The sequence below is a fragment of the Lissotriton vulgaris genome, chromosome 7 (genome assembly GCF_964263255.1).
Source record: "Lissotriton vulgaris chromosome 7, aLisVul1.2, whole genome shotgun sequence".
Lineage (NCBI taxonomy): Eukaryota > Metazoa > Chordata > Amphibia > Caudata > Salamandridae > Lissotriton > Lissotriton vulgaris.
The window spans coordinates 548,807,718-548,824,628 of record NC_141695.1 but is presented as its reverse complement, the minus strand read 5'-3'; the positions used below and the strand labels follow the sequence as shown (position 1 = coordinate 548,824,628).

General features: G+C 47.2%; 1 protein-coding gene across 2 annotated transcripts in view; it reads right to left on the bottom strand.

The window, feature by feature from the left end:
• PIK3R6 (phosphoinositide-3-kinase regulatory subunit 6) overlaps positions 1-16,911 on the bottom strand; it is a 688,429-nt gene that overhangs the window by 192,586 nt on the left and 478,932 nt on the right. For both annotated transcript variants that reach the window (XM_086930633.1, XM_086930634.1), the window contains exons 11-12: positions 10,975-11,061; positions 5,234-5,612 (exon numbers count right to left, since the gene is read on the bottom strand). In XM_086930633.1, coding sequence (XP_086786759.1) covers positions 5,234-5,612; positions 10,975-11,061 — 466 coding nt within the window. The remainder of the gene's footprint in view (positions 1-5,233; positions 5,613-10,974; positions 11,062-16,911) is intronic.

Sequence of the window (16,911 nt, the reverse complement as noted above, 5' to 3'; positions counted from 1 at the left end):
GCCCGAGAAAGATTCCAGACCGCAAGACCCACCTTGCTGCGAGCACCGTAACTCCAATTCTGCCTCTTGAGCTGGTGCTTCCTGCACTTCACCTGCAGCATTGCATCAACACTGCGAATGCCAGATGGATACCAGTCAACTGGGTTGGATGAGGTACCGGTCTTCTGCGCTCCTTGGGCAGTGTGCTGTATACCACAGCTGCACTATTCACCAACACTCCAGAAGTGGCAGGCACGGACGACTAACTTATAAAGGGCAATTTCTAGATATTGTGTAACACAGGGAAAGACAGAGAAGATGGAAGAAGTACAACTTAGACTAGTGGCAAGAGACACCATCATGCAAGAGCCTACTCCATTTCCCTTACGAAGCCAGTTGCCCCAGTATACATTCCACAATCAGAGCCCTGTAAGGAAGATCCACAAGAATAGAAACTGTGACTGCTGCAGCCTTTGGCAGTTCTCTTAAGCATGAATGCTACAAATAATACCCTCTGCAATATTCCGTACCATAGTACACAAATTTTTAAAAATTTCTAAATAATAAGCATTGGCTGGTCATTGATTTCTCGACCTATACTGGATGTCCTAGTGGATTCTGAGTATCCAAACCCACAAAATCCCCCTTAGGAAGACTTGGACGGGTGACCTTTGGGTCAAGTGCCAAAGTAATGTACTTGGTGCTCAGTTTTGGGTTCACCAGTAAGGTTACGCTTCTGCCTACCAGTAGTAATCAATCAATCAGGGGAATTGTAAGCAAGCTACTCACCCGTGAGGGTCTCAAGTCACTGAGGGGGGAGGGTCCGAAGATCTGTTTAGCTGAAGAGCCAGGTCTTGAGAGCCTTCCTGAAGGTGTTCAGGGTGGGGGCTAGTCTGATGTCTGCCGGTAGCTTGTTCCAGGTCTTGGCTGCAATGTGAGAGAAGGATCTTCAACCTGCTCTAGCCATAAGGATACGCAGGGTTTTGGCCAGTGCACGGTTGGCAGATCGGAGGTTTCTTTTGGGTACGTGGAAGTTGATTCTGTTGTTGAGGTATTTGGGTCCATTGTTGTGTAGGCATTTGTAGGCGTGGGTGAGGAATTTGAAGGCGACTCTTTTCTTCACGGGGAGCAAGTGGAGTTTACGTAGGTTTTGGCTGATGTGTTCACGCCGCGGCATGCAGAGGACGAGTCTGGTGGCGATGTTCTGTATATTTTGGAGTTTGCGGAGTATGGACTTGTTGATGCCGGCGTAGAGGGCGTTTTCGTAGTCCAGTCTGCTGGTGATGAGTGCATGGGTGACTGTCTTCCTTGAGTCGGGGGGATCCATTTGAAGGTCTTGCAAAGGATGCAGAGGGCGCTGAAGCAGCTGGAGGTGACAGCATTGATCCGCCGATTCATGATGAGTCGTGTTTGATGCCAAGGTTTTTGGAGTGGTCTGAAGGGGTAGATGGGCTTCCAAGGGTGGTCGGTGACCAGGTGTTGTCCCATGATGAAGGGGTGGATTTCAAGGACGAGGACTTCTGTCTTCTCAGCGTTGAGCTTCATGCAGCTGTTGGTCATCCAGATTGTGACGTCCTGCATTCCTTTCTGGAAGTTGAGTTTGGCGGTGTTGGGGTCTCGGGTGAGGAGAGGGTGAGTTGGGTGTCGTTGGCGTAGGAGACAAATGTTTAGGCCGTTTTGTCGGACGATGGCTGCGTAGGGAGCCATGTAGATGTTGAAAAGGGTCTGGCTCAGTGATGACCCCTGTGGGCTTCCGCAGGTGATTTTCGTGGGATCGGAGAAGAAGGGTGGCAGTCTGATCCTTTGGCTTCTTCTGGTGAGGAATGATCAGATCTAGTCCAGGGCTGTTCCTTGTATGCCAGCGTTGCGTCGTCTGGTTACTAGTGTGCGGTGAGAGACGGTGTCGAAGGCCGTAGACATGTCAAGTAGGATGAGGGCTGTGGAGTGGTCTTGGTCCAGGAGTGTGCGACTATCGGCTGTGGTGACGAGTAGGGCGGTCTCAGTGCTGTGGTTGCTTCGGAATCCGGATTCGGATGGGTTGAGGATGGCGTTCTCTTCGATGAATCTGTTAACTGTTTTCTGTTCAACTTTGGTGCGAAAGGGAGAAGCAAGATGGGCCGGTAGTTCTTGAGGTCGGTGGGGTCAGCTGTGAGCTTCTTGAGCAGGGGCCTGACTGTCATTGTGGAAGGTGCCTGTTTTGAAGGTGGTGTTGATGGGTTTTTTGCAGATCGGGTGCGATGGCGGCCGTAGCTTTGTGGGAAATGTGAGGGGGGCAGGGGTCGGTGGGGGCCCCGGAGTGGATGCCTTTCATGGTCGAGGTGGTGTCTTCGGTCATGATTGGTGTCCAGCTAGAGATGGTGGGTTGCCTGGTGCCTTTGGGGTTTGGGGGGCCGGCTGTAGCGTCTGGTGGATGGTCGCAAAGTTGTCGTAGAATGTTTTGATCTTGAAGTGGAAGGTGGTCCCAAGCTTGTCACAGAGGTCGTGGGACGGGGTGATGTCTGTGGCTTTGCTGCGTGGGTTGGTGAATTTCTGAATGAGCTCTGGGTAGCTCTTTGGAGTTGGCGAGGATTTTGTGATGGATGAAGTTCATTTTGGTGGTTCTGATTTTGTTGTGGTAGTTGGTCAGTCCGTCCTTTTAGGTGGAGTAGTTTTTGGTTGTTTTGGTGTTTCTCCAGTTCTTCTCCAGGCGTCTGCAGGTGCGTCTGGCTTCTTGGAGATCGGCAGCGAACCAGGCAGCTTTCTTGGGGCGTTGTTTGTCGGGGTAGCATAGCGGTGCGAGCTTGTCTGCACAGTTGGAGATCCAAGTGTGGAGTACTTTGGCTGAGATGTTTGCGTCGGTGTCCAGGTGTGGTTGTCTCAGGTGAGGGTGGAGTTGAGTTGCTCATTGGTAAATTTGCACCAGTTTCTTCGTGGTGGGTGAGCGGCTGGTTTGGGTGCCTTAGGTTTGTCGACGGCGAAATGTACGCAGTGATGGTCGGCCCACGGTGGTTGCGTTGTGTGGCTGAAGTGAACGCTGCTTCATGCAGCGAAGATGGGGTCGAGGGTATATCCTGCTCTTTGGGTTGGTGTGGTGACGAGTTGTTTAAGACCGATATTGGGGTGGTTGTAACGAAGGATGGTGGAGTTGGGGTCATTGGGGTTGTCTAGGTGGAAGTTCAGGTCTCCTACGAATATGTAGTTTGTCGATGCTATGGCGTGGGGGCCGATGAAGTCGGTGATGGAGGTGTCAAAAGGTGTCTGGGGGCTGTAGTCGAGGGTTTCTCAGAGTGTGGCGTTGGGGCTGGTCTAGAGCTGGAAGTGCATGTATTCGGCAGAGGGGAAGGTTTCGCTGGAAGTGACGAGGGGGATGGAGCTCTTGTGGGCGATGGCAAGGCCTCCCCCCAAGTGGTTGAGGCGGTCCTTCCTATGAATGTTGTATCCGTCCGGGATGGCGGTGTTGATGTAGGGGCGGAGGAGGCGTTGGTCCAGGTCTCCGTCTCCGTCAAAAAGGCGATGCCGGGCGAGAGAGAGTCGAGTAGGTTCCAGGTACAAAAAGAAAAAAAAACACTTACCTTTTCCCCACCGCCAACTAATCCTCGCTGCTTCTCTTCCTGGCAGTCCCGGAACCAGGAAGCGCCCATGGTCCCCTAAGCCAATCACAATGCTGCATTGCAGTGTTCAGATTGGTCTGAGTGCCATGGTTCGGCGCTTACACGGAAATGGGAGCCTGGGCATGTTCCTCACCAGGATGTGTATTACAGCCTGGTGAAGAACATGCAAAGTGCACATGACTGTTTAGCAGGCCAAGAAGTCTTGCACCCTTAGGGCCTTTTTACGATGTCCGGTAGACTTATGCGCGCCCGACACCGTTGCGGTCTAGGGACCAACCAATCTCCAGACGGCGGTCCCGAAATCGCGATTATAAAGTGACCACACATGGTGTGATCGCATACTCCCATTTTTCTATTGGAGAGTGTGCTGCAGCCGTAAACCGACTATAGGACAAGCTCCCGTAGACAAATGAGAGTTTGTGCAAATCCCTAACTATGTGGCAGGCGCAACCGGAGGCCGCAGGGTGAAGGGGCCCTGCTAGGGGCACCCAATGTCACTTTTTGACAGGCTTTCCATTTCAGAAAGCCAGACATGGAAAGCCTGTTGGAAACTGACATTGTTATCCCTACAGCGGAAACACCATCCATAGGGATTACATGCCGGTTTCCGACTGGCCAATGAGCTACTTGAGCCTGTCAGGATCTAGACGGAATGATCAGCCGGATTAACTTTCGACTGCCTGCATCGTAATGCGGCGGTAAAAACTGAAACCACGATGAGGCTCGGAAAGCCTCCAACATATGGTCAGAGGCTTTCCAACTCTCATCGTATTGAAGGCCTTAGTATCTACATGCCACTCCTCCCCTGTGTCATTAGACCAGCCCCAACCCAGCCCAGTACCAATGAAAAATAAAATGATAATAACTAAGTTATTATCATTTTATTTTTAAAAAAAATTATGCTCTGAGTGCAGTGGGGCGACGCTCCTCCGCTAAGGCGGAGGAGCCGCCCCTTCACACAGCACTTTGAACTAACGGGGAGTAGTTGACGAGTTCTATCTTAAACCACCTAGAGAACTTTAGGCTTTCTTGTTGTGCTTACTCCGTGCAATATGAGACGGGTTTGACCATTTTCACAAGGCCGTTTCCCCTACGGCCTTGGTGATCAGTGAGGAAACTTTTCAGAATCTATGAGGGAACATGCCACGGTCTCAGAGATTAAAATCACAGTCCGCTTTTAGTCCACTTTAAAGAGAGAAGATGAAATGCAGATGAACAAAAGCAGCATTTTCCTTCCTATTTTCACAGCTTTTCCTTCCTACTATTTTCACAGCTTACAGTTACAAAAGCAGTATTATTTATACTTCTGATCAGAAACAAGTATGGCTTTTCATGTTTGACACACAATGTTTGCAGGGCTGACATTCAGAGACTGCAATCTGTCTCGTCTGGTAGACAATAGGTGGTTTGGATGGGCAGAAAGTGTTGGGATTCACAGAATAAAACTGCACAAACTCCCAGGTCACGGACAACCAGGTTGACCGTCTTATAACGGAAATCACAATAAAATGCATGCTGTGTGGGCATGCTTATTCAAGCCCAGGTGTAATATACAGTATAATGCTCTGGACATATACAAGGAGCTGAAGACATTGTAAATGTAGCAGAGCATCTGGAACAACAGGTTATTCAACATAAAATAAGGTCAGCAAATTTTGTGTTACCTCAGAGCATAGTATTCTTTGGCCAATCTTCCTAAAGATCGATCATCTCCTAGTATCACGACACGGGCGGTGGGCCGTTTCTGAAGATTTGGGGTGGTCTCTGTTGCTTCGCCAGACATCCTGTGCATAGTTCCTGTTTGATTCCCAGGGTGCGCTTTGGTGATGGTGTGTATGAAAGCCATGGAATCAAACTTCTGGGCATTCTTTTTAATGCATGGCCTTCTCTGCAGGCCTGATGGAACCTTCTCCTCACAGACGGGCAAGTCCTTTTCAATTCCACTGTCATTCGACAATACTGATGCCCTGTTTGGATCAAGTTCTGGCCCCTCTTCCTCTGTAATTTGTGACTGGGATTTAGAGAAAGTCACAAGTTGTTTACCTATATTGAAATTCAAGAAAAAATAGCATATACTTTAGGATTAATCGGTTTTCAAATCATTTGCTGGAATTTTCTATTTGGACTGGAGCTCATACCCCTTGATTATAAATAAATATACTCTTTAAAGAATAGGTGCATGCCTTCTTTTGTTCCCTATGTGCAGCAGCATGCTGTTGGTACTAATCCACTTAAATGGGTTAAAAGGGGACTTTTGAAGGTTGTATGCTACAATGACATTTGAGACAACATGGTCCTTTCCTTCAAAATAATGTGCTGCAGGAGAGACCCTCTAATTGGCAGTCAATGTGGCCCCTGAAATCGAATTGCACACAGGATGGAGTTTACCCTGCCATGGACCGAGAATGATTTCCACAAGAATGAAGTCTGATTCATACTATGTACTATCCTTTGCATCGAATTGATGCAGGTTAACTCTCAGAGGAAAACACATTTTCTGAAAAAGAAGGAGGGCCTAAAGGTTAGTTCACAACAACTAGCCATAAAGTGCCAGGTAACACCGCTAGCTGGGCTTACTCGCCTCTCTTTCCTCCTTGAATAGGAATAGTAAAGATCTGTTGAGTCAGTGTATAATGGCAATTCATAAATTATGCAGCACTTTGGAATGTTTCCATTAGACGTGTTTGTATAGTTTTCAGATAAATTTGTTGATATAGTTGGTTGTTGGAAGTGCTGATTTTTTTTAGCTGTGAATAAACATATTGAAATGAAAAAAGCATATTCAGCCCTTAAGATCCAGGCTATATCTTGTGTACCTGGGTTTACAACAAAGCATGCACCACCAGCATGGAGATTCTGTTGGTTAAAATGGTTGGTTGCATGTCGACATACATATTCAATTAAAACAAAAGGTTAAATGAAAGTTATAGATAGATGAAAATGTCAGTTAAAACATACTATTTTAAATTAACAAAACTACTAAAATTCAGCAGTTATCTCAAGTAACTAACTTGTGACCCAAAGTAACTATAACTCACGTTCCTGCCATGCGCTGTGTTGTAATCAGTGATCTCATTTCAGATGTTGCAGTGATGTTATCATTAATGTGTTACCTCAGAGCATAGTATTACATAGAACTTATCATGAGTGATGTCATATGAGAAGAAATTAGCAGTGCATGGTGACGGCACGAGTAATAGTAACTTGAAATAATTATAACTAGTGAATTTCTCTGGTTTTGTTTGTTCAAAACGGGATGTTTTTTAACAGACATTTTCACCGAACTATAACATCCCTTATTTTTTTTCAGTGAATTTCGAACTTTTTTGTTTTTTTTAAACACAACATAATATTTTATTGCCATATGTAACAACTACCACATGCCGTAGATGACCTGTGGCTGTGTGTGGTTGGCAGCAGGGTCTGACTTTAGGCTAGGCCCTGCATCCAACCCTTCATTAGTAACCAACTCCCCTGCTGCATACTAGGTGTGTGCACGGGTGGGTTAGCTGTAGGGCTTGGTGCAGGGCCTGATGCCCAAAACTGCAGCACATGGCTAAATTTAAAGAGTAGCATTTTAACTAAGGCAGACCTATTGACTTAGTCAAGGGCAGAAAACACCAAAATATAACAAGTGGGCCTATTGACTTTAAGAGAGGGGTGGGAGGGGCAGGAAATCTACATATATAAAGGACTTTAAAAAAAATCACCATTAACTATAATGAACGTATATTTCATGAATTCACACAGTTCAAAATGTAATTAAAGTGATTGTCATAAAGGAATGAATACGGTTTTATTAAACAGAAAAAGTAGCACATTTTTCATGCTACAAAGTGGAGCCACAGAGCCAACCATAAGGAGGCTCTGAACCCCAGCTCGGAGTTCTGTTTAAAACATATGTTAAGCTCTACTGGAGTCATTGACTTAATGACCCAGGAGAATTAGTGTCCATTTTTAAGGCTGCCCCTTCTACGGGCACCAGCAGCAAGAACATATGTTGTTTGAAAAAGCCCTAGGGCATTATGGGGGGTGCTCCGTCCTAGGAGCAGTAAGTAATAAATGTGTCCTTCCCTATCCTTTATTATTCACGTTTCTGCTTTTCCTTTTTGCTATTGGGGAGGGGACTTGTGCCCCCCACCCCTCCCCAGTGAGCCATTTGTGGCCCAATGTTTAAATGGTATGTTTTAATTGACATTTTCACCTAGCTATAAAGTTCCTTTAACCTTTGTTTTTTTAGTGAATTTCGAAGATTTTTTTTATTTAATGCAAAGTTGTTAATACAATACCTAACTATAACATCACTTACCCTGAGGTTTTTTCAGTGAATTTCTAGTTTTTTTTTAAACTTAAAGTACAATTTTATTATCATACGTAACGCCAGGCCCTGTGTCCAACCCCTTACAAACAACCCAGCACTGCCCAACCCCACAGGACATGCATGGCATGAGGTTAGCCATAGGGCCTGCAGCCATGCCCTGGATCCAAACCCTCACAGGCAAGCAATTCAACACTACGCACAGCCTCCTGGCAGGCGCAGCGTGTGGTTGGTCTCGCAGATCTTGGACACACTCAGGCAGACTTATTGACTTTGTCAAAAGTTGAAACACCAAAATATAAAAAGTGAGCCTATTGGCTTTATCAAGGTGAACATATCAATATATAAATAAAGAAGGTCTATCATTTTTGTCCACAAATCACCAATAATTTTAACACAATACAATGTTTAATAATGGGGATTATTAAAAAAAAATGTTTAATAAGGTTTTAACGTCTGTGAGTCTTTCTTTTAACATAGTTTAGATGATTACATTTTGAGGGTAGCATCATTTTAAAAGAAAGACTCAAAGTCATGTTTCTTTTTATAAAACAAACTTGTCTCCAAGTCTTTTTTCAGCCCAGAAAATTGAATCATAAACACAACCACAAGAGGAACTTGCGCTCCAGCTGAAGAGCATAGAACTCCGGCTAGGAGTATTTTTGAATAATATGTTAAGTTCTCCTGGGGTCATGGATACAATGACTTAGGAGACTTACTATTTTTTAACGTTGCTGAGGGCTGCTTCACATTTCCTTTAGCCATCAATATTAACAAAAAATGCTTGACAGTGCCCCTGCCCCTTCTAGGCATACTATCACGATCCCCCCCAAAAAAATAAGTAGAGAAAGAGAAATGAATAATAAATTAGCTGCTACTGCGGCTCTTTTATTATTCCTTTTTCGAAAAAAAAAAATCTTTCTGTTGGTGTTCCGACACCCAGAGCTTAACTTTGGTGATTGGGGGGATGCAGGGGAGCCACAGGCACCCTGTGGCCCAAGCCGACTCACCAGGACAGCCCATTTTAACAATTCTGGTGGGTGCCCCAGTGCACACTTGGGGCTTCACACTGCTGACACTTTTAGGGCAGCAGGGGCCCCTTTACCCCAAGGCCCGCGGCCCCAGCCGGCTCCCCAGTCAGAACCATACTGGGTGTTGGTGAGAGCACATAGCTTTCTTTGCTTCTTTTGCTCCCACCTGGGCAGGAGCAGCATTTCTTTTACTGCGCCTGCTGGGCGAGAGAAAACATGTGTTCCCTATCCAGTCGAGTGCAAGCAGGGTATGCCCACACTCTACGGGGCGGGGAACCAGAGTTTCCCATGGGTGAGTCCGCCGGGACAATGTGGAGTACCGGACCCCAGGGGTGGTGTCCCGAGGGCAGATACCGTCTCGAGGAGGGAGGGACGAACAGCCTCGTCCTCTTTTAAACAAATTTGGCCTTGGGGAATGGGGTCCACGGGGCCTGAACAGGCTCGGGGATGGAGGACGCACATTCCCCTTTTCTCCAAAATGAGTTGCACCACCAACCCAATCCTTAACCCACCCCGGAAGGTTAATTGTTTTAATGTGTGGGAGCCCATGCTTCATTTTTTTTGCAGCATAGCCATCACCAATCGTTGGCAAATTGTTTTTAAAAAAATGTGTTTTTAATTGGCTCCAGTTGGGGGTAGGGAGAGGAGTCCCTCCACTTTATTACTTTTTTGTGCCTTTTTGTGCCAGAGTCCTAAGTTGACTGCTGCCACATCGTTGTTGATGTGGTGACATACAATCAAATCTTGTCCGGAGATCTATCGGCTCCATGTATCCTCTGTGGTGTGAAATATGTGGTGTGTTTGAGCCTTAACTGCTCCAAAGCTACTGAGAAGATTTACACTAAATCACAAAAAAGCTGGCTTTCTGGACCAGGATATGGCTTACTGGCTAATTTGGTGTAAATTTGTTCAGCAATTTGGGCGGTAGCTGTGTCTAATTTTCCCATGGAAAAAAATAAAAAGGGAAAAAAGCATTTTGAGATCCCTCCCTTTTTTCGGCCCTCGTTTGACGGATCAACCTGAAACTTTCCAGGAGGGAGTGGAGTTAGATGAGCCTTTTTTTCAGAGTTTTGTGAAAATTTGACTTATGATGCCAAAGTTATTGGCAAACCAAATATTGCGTATCCTATGGAAATATGGTGCTAACTAGAATAGCCCCAGGGAAATTCTACTCTCTCTCTGTATCTGTCTTTTCTGGGTCCCAGAGATGCCACCCTGGTTGCAGTTACCATGGTGCCATTAGAGGTTTTTGCAGTCAGTGGGTTAGGCTCAAACTGAAGGTAAACATTATTGGGCCCTTTCAGATGTTGGCCGTAGGCTTCTCCAACAAGTGGCTGGTGAGCTACTGGTAGCTCTCCAGCTGTCTATAAGTAGCTCTGTTGTGTATCCCCCAGCCTACTAAATTATAATGTTTTGTTTGGTTAAATTTATATACATGTACATAATTTGAAAAACGTGTATTGGTGAAAAAAATCAGTATTTTCTGAACTAATAAGCTGATATTTTGGAGCTAAAATGATTGAATTTGAAAAAGAAATTACACAAAGCTATTTTATTGAAAAATCATAGGACATTGGGGAGAACTACTATTAATATAATTACCTTGTTGCAGGGGTATTTCAACCATGGCTTTTATGTATTACCTATGTAGAGGCACTCCACATTGACAAGGTCGTTTCTGCACAACTACTGGCCTGATGAACTGAGGTGATTACCGCTGGTAATCTTGTATATTGTGGCAACTAATGTAGTCTGGTCTCATGTGGTCACTATTCCAATGCTAATGTTAGTAGCTCGGGATGACTTTCATTGATCTTAAGTAGCTCTAATTACAGAAACAATTGGAGACCCTACTTTCCTCTTGCTGACTTTGTTGCTGTGCTGTATTTTCTTCTTTTTCACTTCTTTATGTTTGTAATGCATCCTTGATCCCCCTTATTACTGCCCAGCAACAGGACAGTTGTGAAAAGCCATTTGAGAAGATTATACTAAGTAATTTCAGTTTGTGCTTTAAAATGATAAAGTCTAGATTGAAAAGTTAGATATCCATACTCACGAAACTGGTCATCCTTTTTCCACAAGTGAAAGCTAATATCCGGATTGGGTAGTGGGACATTTGACAGGCCTCCAGATAACGTTCCACCTGTGGAATATGTAAACGACCAGTAGATTAAAAATTAATACAATGGGGTTGTTAACTATGAACACCAATGCAGGCTGCATCGAACACTGTCTAACTTCAAAAGTGGCCCAATGCAGCATGTGGGGCACTTGGGTACTTCACAAATATCATAGAGTTAAACATAAATTGAGCATCAATGGTGCGAATTATGCATCTTTCCCACTTGCTTACATAGTTCCTGCATGCTAAAAGAACAGAAATTATCTTATGGATTCCTGACACATTGAGACAGTCTCCTTCTGGGTTTTCATGTCTATGTTTGGCATCTGATGAAGTCTGAAATGTTGCAAACCTCTTTATCTTTCCCAACCTCTCCCTACAGATTGACACATTCCTCAATTAATTGCCCCCCAGTGTTCAAATCCACTTACTGGTTCCATAGTCCACTGTACCTTCTTGCTGATCATGTCTGACCACACGCCAGCCTGGTACCTTGCATTCCATCCTTCTAATCCACTTGGATCACCTTTCAATACTTTCCCTCTTGGAAAAACACCTATGACGTAACCTCTCACTGGACCTCTAGATTGATGAAGCCCCCATGGACAATGTACGTAGACACAATACATATATTGATTTGATGCACTAGAAAGGATTGTTCTAAAAATTAACCATATTTCATTTAACAAGCAAACAGAACTTAATAGGCAGGACACAGCAGCACAACAGAGTCTATTGAAACGTGTCATTTCAATAGAATTATCTCAAACACCCACTGAAGTATGACGAGCAACATTACACCCACCATCTAATTTATGAATGCTCCAGTCAACATTCCAGCACCCCATCTTTTTGAGCTGCTTTATTCAGAATTAGCCAAGAATAGTATGGCACCCAGAAACACTGAACCACTTGAAATTCTAAGGCAATCTGCAGTAAAGGCAACAGACTGTGCGAAAGATGGATAGCGTTAGTGCTGATGTGAGGTCGGCCATTTTGAATCCGAGTCAGCAGGCTAGGGAGGCAAAGCCAGACCACTGAGGGGCCCGTGACAAACCTTCACTGGGGGGCGGAACGATGAGCTGGCCCCTGGCAAGCCCGGAAAATCGCCGGACACGGATTGGGTCGAATGGTTTGAACGACCTAATAGGCAGGGTGTCCCCTGTAGGCACACCAGGACTTAAGGGCGTATGGGCCTCCCGTACCCTCAGAACATGTGCCTTGGAGTAAACTGCGCTATTGGATCATCGAATTGGAGGACCTGAGAATCATCGGCGCAGATATCGCTGGAGAAGGAGCGCCATGACCGGGTTGCAGGAGTTCCTGAGAGTAGAGCAGCAGCATGAACCGAGCGTGCTGCCGGACCCAAAAGAGCGAACGGGGAAGCGGTAAGGTGAGCACGCTGCCCAGCAGCAATTGAGGTAAGAAAGCAGGGCAACGGCGGGACCCGAGTGCGTTGCCAGATCCAGAATTACAAACTGAGCAGGCAGCGCAGTCGCGGCCCGTATTGGGAGTTCCATGGGGCAGAAAGGCGGGAGAGGGGCAGGGTGAGGGGTAGTAAACACCAGAATATAGATGATTGCAGGTAAGTAAACAATTAAATGAATAACATGAATTTCGTAGCGCGCGCTGCATAGCATTTTGCAATGCAAGGCGTGCAACAAAATTAGTTTTATTCATTTAATTGTTTACCTACCTGCAATCATCCACATTCCGGTGTTTACTACCCCCCACCCTGCCCCTCTCCCGCCTTTTCGCCCCACGAAACTCCCTCCACAGGCCACAACTGGGGCAGCGGTGGAAGGGGAGCACGCTGCCCGTGATCAACTGAGGCTGGACAGCAGGGCAACGCCGTGAGCTAAGCAATCGGCATTGTTGGCGGTCAGAACACCGTATAGTTGGGGCAGGAGCAGCGTGGCACCGGGCCGAGAGGATAAAGGATTGGAGCGGGCAGTGACGTTACTAGGGAGCCTCTGATTGAGTGAGGCAAGAGTGTGGGGAAACCACTGTACCTGAGGGGAAGACCGCGACGGTACCCTGGGTATGCTTCCTGCTCGCAGCAGTCAGCGGGAGGAAGACGGGTTGAATGGAGCGCAGACTCGGTTCAGCTGCACTGACCACGCCCTGTCTACCGGCAAGGTCTTTCCCTTAAAGGGGCAGGAAAAATGTAAGACTTAAAGAGGCAGACAAACTGATTGTGCCCTATTTGCAACTAGGTTACAGCAAATCAATAGAAAACAAAGGTAGATCGTGTGGGCTCTAAACCCTAAGGAACGTGAGAGCACCCAAAGGGCTGCAGTTGCGGAGGAACATGCCAAGGGGCAAGAGTGCCGGGGCCCGGGCAGTGGGCACCAGAAGGGAACAAAGTAAGCCAGCAAAGTGCAGGAATGTTGTCACGGAGGGCTGCGGGAAACCATTGCCAGCGAAACATGGACGGATCAATGGAGGGCAATACGAAGTACCAGAGGTGGATGAGGACCTACATGAACTGCTTGGGAGAGCGAGAACCTTGGTGGCAAGCCGAGGCAAGGATTGGGTCAACATGCATATGTCAGAGGCACTACAGCTGGATAAAGCGGGCGGCTGGTGAAGGCTAACCCCAGGAAGGCCAATGGGTCTCAGCAGCAAGGTAGGCGCAACGGAGGGCCTGCTACCAAAATGGCGGCCAACGGGGCATGTCTTCGTAGGAGTCATCGGGGGCGGTCAAAGGCAGCAAGGAGTCCAATAACGTACATATCATCCTCGGATGGAGTAAGACAGCGAGGAAGAAGTAGACCACAGTGCGGAAAGGGGCGGTTGTAGTCATTACGGCGGCGGCCCTGAAGCCCACAGCGCGACAGGTCAAAGGACAAACAGGAGCTAATGGTGAGCAAACGTCATGCAGCGCGTTTGGGGTCAAGTGTCTGAGTAATGGTGGGAGTGCTGGAATTGCCGCTGGGGTTACAGAGAGCAGGTTAGTTACCCATAGCCAACCAATAGTTATGCCAAGCACAGAAGCGCAAGGGAGTAACGCAAGGCAAGGGGTCGTTGGGCATCCAGGTTTGTGCAACACAGGGCAGTGCCAAGATGGCCTGCGAATCCTTGCCTAGACATATGGTTAAGCAAAGGGGGCGGGCGACCCTGAGTACCGGCACCGGGGGGGGGGGGGGGGGGGGGGGTTTAATTGTCGGAGCTGACTGCGCAGGAGGTAATTACTGCAAAGAATACATTTACATTTTTTCACTACTGGAATTGTCCCAGGCAGGGTTAGACCTTGCAAACAAAGAGGAGGAAAGGAGGGCAAAAAAGGAGACAATGGGTGGGGCACAATATTGAGAACTGGCTCTGGGCATTTAGAACATTAGCCAGTGTATTTGTAGAAAAGTTTCCCCAGAACACAGCAGCACTGTTTCTATTTGAACAGAAGGTGCACTAGGCGCAATAAAAATACCAAGGTGATGCCTGGCTCCGCTATGACGAGGATTTCAGGCTAAAGATGCAAACGTTGCCGTGCATCAATTGGGATCATCACGATGTCGAGGGGTACACTAGGCATATGGCAGCAGCCAGTGAAGGAGTCAGGAGCAGGGAGACGTTGTTTCAGGGAAGCAGGCAAAAAGGGAGGCAGGAAGGCTTCTCCATTATGGTAAAACAGAAGACATTTACCTGGTGGGAGGGCAGGAAAAAGCCACAACGCCGCCTCGTGGAAATATGACAGGGATGAATGCAAGTGGGGACAGTCATGCAAGTTCAAACAAGCCTGTGTCAACTGTGGGTGGGCACACACAGCCATCGAGTGCAGAAAACAAAAAGGGCAAGGGGAAGCAAAGAATGCAAGTAACAAAAAGTAAGAAAGCAGAAGCGTGGACTCCGGTAACAGGAGGAGAATTTACCGGGCACCTACCCACACCCATCAACAACTTTGACCTTGTTAAAATTGCTAAACGACTACCCCAGACCAGAAGATAAACAGTTGCTAGGTGAGGGGTTGTTACGGGACTTTAAGATCCCCTACCAAGGCCTGCTGAGTCCGCAAACTAGCCAGAATTTAAAGTCAGTCAAGGACAATCCAATAGTGGCCAGGTAGAAGGTTGACAAAGAGGTCCACCTAGGGAGAATGGCCGACCCCTTTACAGAACCCCCATTAAACAATTTAGTGGTATAACCCTTAGGGTTGGTGCCTAAGAAGGAATCCCAGAAATTTAGACTAATCCACCATCTGTCATACCCAGCTGGGGAGTTGGTGAACGATGGGCTGGAGCAGGATAGTTGCACGGTATTCTTTGCTACCATTGATGACGCCATAGACCGAATCAGGAGAAGTGGGAAAGGGTCCATACTAGCGAAAGCAGACATCTAATCAGCTTTCTGGCTGATGCCAGTGCACCCCAAAAGCTACCACCTACTAGGCTTCAAGCTGGGTGAAGGGTACTATTACGACAGGTGCTTACCGATGGGTTTCGCCATCTCATGTGCGTATTTTACGAGGCCTTTGGCAGCTTCCTTTTATGGATCGTAGGGGCTCGACACCCAGCCTGGGATGGGTACACTACCTAGATGATATCCTGTTTATAGGGAAACCAGAGACCACAGAGTGTGCAGAGTACAGCGTTGGCAAGGGAGAAAGGTTTAGCAAAGGTGCACAAAAAGACAGAGTGCCCTACCACACAGCGGTCTTTCCTGGGTATGGAATTGGATACAATATTGGGCGTGAGTAGATTGCCAGCAGCAACAGTGGAGGAGCTGAGACACACAATAGAGGGGATGCTGTGGTGGGAAAAAGTGACACTAGGAGAAGTACAGAAGCTTGGGGGCAAGCTCAATTTCACAACGAGCGTGATCCCTGCCGGCAGGCCTTTTGCTAGGCGTCTGGCCTAGCCAACAAAAGGGCTCGCAAAGAGACATCACAAGGTCCGGGTGACGCATGGAGTGAAGGAAGACTTGTGACAGTGGGCTACGTTCCTGGTGGACTTTAATGGGTCATTGATTTGGAGGGAGCCGTATTTGACGGCGGAACAATTGGAACTGTTCACAGATGCAGCAGAGGGCGAGGGCCTTGGAGCGGCAGCGTCCTGGCCAGCGGGGTGGCACAAGAGAAGGGTCATCAGGAACCTGGCCATGTTGGAGCTCTTCCCGATCAATGTGGCTTTTTCCTAGTGGAAAAAGCACCTCGCCAACAGGCAAATCACACTATGGGTGGACAACCATGCAGTAGTTCAGGCTTTGAAACTGGGATCGGCGCACTGACCGATAGAGGTCCGCCTGCTCAGGCATCTGACGGGTTGCCAGCTGAGGTCCAAAATCACGGTTAGGGTCCAGCACATTCCAGGTATTGAAAATACAGTGGCTGAAGCACTATCTCGATTTCAGTGGCAGAGATTCAGGGACCTCTTGCCACATGTGGACAGCAAGGGGATAGCAATACCAAACGAGCTGTGAAACCTGATAGACATGACTTGAGCATGCTGGTGCACAAGTTACTTATCTTCGGTAACGATATACCTGTAAGAAACAGTAGTTGGTATTAGATTCCTTACTTTAGAATATCCCCAGGCGTCAGACTGGATCCAGAACATTTTGTGTAGCAGTACCCTTGCGCGTCGGTAGGCATCGTCTGCAGCTCCGCGTCAGTCGGCGGCGCCGGGATGACGTTGGAGTACTTAGACGCCGCCCTTGCGCGCTGACGTCAGTTCTTATACATGGCTTTTCCACGCCAGAAACGCAGAGCCATGATAAAAACCAACACTGGTGCCATGAAACTAGGGCCCTGAAAGGGGATGACCTTAACCCTAGATATCGGTTTGCAGAACGGGGAAGATGGGTGGGGTGGAAGGAATCTAATACTAACTACTGTTTCTTACAGATATTGCGTTACCGAAGGTAAGTAACTTG